The sequence below is a fragment of the Notothenia coriiceps genome, unplaced genomic scaffold, assembly GCF_000735185.1.
Source record: "Notothenia coriiceps isolate Sejong01 unplaced genomic scaffold, NC01 NC01_scaffold00028797, whole genome shotgun sequence".
Taxonomy (NCBI): domain Eukaryota; kingdom Metazoa; phylum Chordata; class Actinopteri; order Perciformes; family Nototheniidae; genus Notothenia; species Notothenia coriiceps.
In genome coordinates this window covers 441,024-444,541 of record NW_011361498.1, presented here as the reverse complement: position 1 = coordinate 444,541, position 3,518 = coordinate 441,024, and the positions used below count along the sequence as shown (strand labels likewise).

General features: G+C 38.8%; 1 protein-coding gene across 1 annotated transcript in view; it reads right to left on the bottom strand.

Moving 5' to 3' along the window:
* Positions 1 to 1,159: 1,159 nt before the first annotated feature.
* The window catches only part of col7a1l (collagen type VII alpha 1-like), a 38,494-nt gene continuing 36,135 nt past the window's right edge, over positions 1,160 to 3,518 (bottom strand). The window contains exon 72 of the mRNA XM_010786098.1: positions 1,160 to 1,216. Coding sequence (XP_010784400.1) covers positions 1,160 to 1,216 — 57 coding nt within the window. The remainder of the gene's footprint in view (positions 1,217 to 3,518) is intronic.

Here is a 3,518-nt window from a genome sequence, read left to right as displayed (position 1 = left end):
GCCGGGGCGGGAGCGGGTCTTGAAAATCAGACCCGTGCAGGACTCTGGCTCAGGCTAAGAAGCTAAGCTAACATGAAATAAATGCATACCAAGTCACTGCTAACAGTGTAGTTCCCCTATATAAACGTTACATTCATAATCAAATGAGACAATCTGCAAGAGAGTTATATTATTATTAGCTATATTTTGTTATTCTTAATGCTTGTCACACGTTAAGAAAAGAAGTACCGATACATAGCAGAACAATTGTTGCGATGTTCAGCTTAATAAACCTTGTTCAACATAATTTATTTAGCTAATACTACAGCAGGCGAACCAAATCTGCGTTTCGCTGCATTCCTTGATCTCCAGTTATAACGACGGACTCCATCGCCCGGACCTAACGGAGCCGCAGTGGGCTAGCTCCGGGACGCCGGCTGGAGCTAGCCCCCTGCGGCTCCGTTAGCTCCGGCGACCACCACTGGGATAATTGGGTCCCCTATTAACATTTGCTCCCGTTTAGCATTATGGGCGTCATAGCCATAGACTATACTAGACTAAGTCTTACCCAAGGCTGAATCATAAACTAAAATGTATATGTATGTATAAAGGGTTACGTCCTTAGCTGGTTAATAAGTAACAAGCTAAGCTACCAAGCACACAAACACCTGCGAACGGGATTAACATGTATAATATTATCATTTTAGACTTCTTGGAAGTTCTGTTAGTACATTCAAGCGCACAGCACGACATTTTAATTGTATGGTATTTGTAACAATATTCCCTAAAAGGGACAATCACCACGAACACGGCTNTTATATATATATATATATATATATATATAATATATTTATATAGTTACAACCGGCCCTTTGAGTGCAAACTTTATGCAAATGTTGCCCGCGGTGAAATTGTGTTTGACACCCCTGATCTAAACTGTACATAAGCCTGTCTGTCTATGGCTGTGAAATAATAAACATGTAGAGTAAAAGGAACAATATCTCCACGCCCCTCCCCGTAAATGTGGCTAATGGGGGAAATATAATCAAATTGTATTCCTAAAATAAAATAGGCTACTTCAAAAACAACGCAAAAACAATGCTTGAGTAACTGTACTGGTCATAGTGGGTGAATTTAGGAAAAAACAACTCACTTAACGCCGGAAGTTATATTTATGTCACTACATGTAGCTTGACGCTCCGTTCCGGAAAAGCAGCGAGTTGCACTGAAACGCAGACTGAAGGGAGTGGAGGAGAGGAGGAAGCAGGATGATGGGAGCGAATACTACTCCCTTTAAGTGACCCATATTTTACAGTAGACCTACATATTATCTAGACTAGTTCCTGCTCTCGAGGATTATTCTCTATCCACCAAGATGTCGGCGTCGGCGATATTTATCCTCGACCTGAAGGGAAAGGTAAGTTTGTGGCGACTTGTTGTTGGCGAAGTTCACACTGTTGTCAATGAAGCACCTGCTGCAAGACAAGAGTAGGTACGCTTATAAAAAGTCCAGAAATGTAAGGGTATTTGCATCATTGTCTACATTATATGCCTGTATACTTAATTTGACATTTCCTGCTTAGGTATTCTTAAACTCAGAGACTGTATGAACGCAAACAGAGCAGTCAGGAAGAGGCTCAACTGGTCAAACCCGTTCAACAGTGTTATGTGTTCAGACGGGCTTGTTCTTGTGCGGCGATGCAGCCTTCATTGTAGCCTACGTGTTGTGGCTTATTTCAAAGTTTAAAACTTTCTTTCTTTCTTTTATATCTTATCTAATCAATGTGGCTTACCTTAGTTAATAGGATAGTGTTTTGTTTGTGTCTGGACCTGGTCTGGACATGAGGTTGATATTTGGTCATTCTACAGAAAAGGTGAAAGTACTGTCACTTACTTTTGCAGACACCAAAATACATGACGTTGACCTAATACTCACATTCATTATATATGTTGAATAAATAGAGATTGTCTGCAATGGTACTAAATCAAAACATTTAAATAATTGTTATACATAAATTGCAATTTATTTAAAATGCCAAGTTCAAGGAACTTCCTTGTCACTTTGATCATACATGGAAATGGAGCCTATAGTTTTCATTTAAAATATTTTTTTTTCAATGAATAAATCTCATTCATACGCAAATTATTATTAATAATATCCAATAAATGTCAGTCACCCAAAAGTACGTAATTGGTCTTACTGCTACAAAACGCTTTTATTTTGAAGTAATCAAGGCTACTGTCTCGTGCCTCCTGTAACAAGAGATCATTTGAGGCAGTGCAGTTGACAAAGACATAAGGAAAGTCAGATACTTCTTACTTTGTTTGTTAAAGGTGTCATTTTATCTTCCAATTTTACGTGCGTCTTTCAAGACTGTCATTAGTGTTACTCATTTCATAGCCCTAGGGGTGAACATTTGAATGGGAAAATGTATTGTATTGAAGAGTTAAACGATTTTGATATTGACTGAAGCCATATTTGGTCTGACTCCAAATTGTCACTGGTGTTACCTTCACTGGTGTTACCTTCACTGGTGTTACTCTTCTTCCTGGTAACACGTAACACCAGTGACGTTCCTACTGTATATAAATAAGCTAGTATAATGTATACAAATAATACAAATTATTAAAATATGTTAAGCTCTACTTGTTGTGGATTCATCAAGTTAAGAGTTAGTTATTGCTATTTAACAGGTTTTAGATGTGTTTAGAAGGCATATATTTCAGCAGATTTGTATCACCCAGATTCCACCTTTTCTGTAGAATGAGCTCATTAAGGCACTTCTATGCTTCATTTTCTAGAGTTAAAGTTATGATCCTAGTCAATTTAGCAGTTGCTCGATTGGTAGATTAATCATTGCTTTCGATTGAATATCATTGTAAACTGAATATTTTTTAATTGTTGGTCATTCAACCCGGAAGCAATTTTAAAACCTAAAATTGATACTGTTTGAGCACATTTGTCTATTGTGTGGCCTTTATAGCCCAAACAATTAAAGGGGACCTATCAAGCAAAATGCACTTTTGTACGTCTTTTATACATGAATATGTGTCCCCGGTGTGTCAGGGAACTCACCAAGTGTCAGAAAACACAACCCTTTCTCTTTTCCTCCATACCCAAATATCTAAAAACGGGGCTACAACGGATCTGATACAGACTGATACGGATTTGAAAATAGTGTGACGTCAGTGACGAGGAGTTCAGCCTATATGGCCAACTGTCCACCAATCAGGGGAATGAGAGGTTGCCGTGGCATGGTAACAGCATGGTAACATGACGCTCGTAACTCGGCCCCCTCCTTTGCAGGGGGGCGTGGTCAGCTGCAGCGCATGCAAAGACAGGGCTGGCGGAGAGCAAAATAGAGCGAAATGAAGCATGGCTAAAATGCATGATCTGTTTGGTATTTTGAAAAAAAAAAACGTATAAATATACCTTATATATGTATAGCCCTACAATATATTATTCAAATATAGCATGATATGTCTCCTTTAAAGAGCCTGTGACACGTACAAAGGTGCATTTTGCATGATAGGTCCCC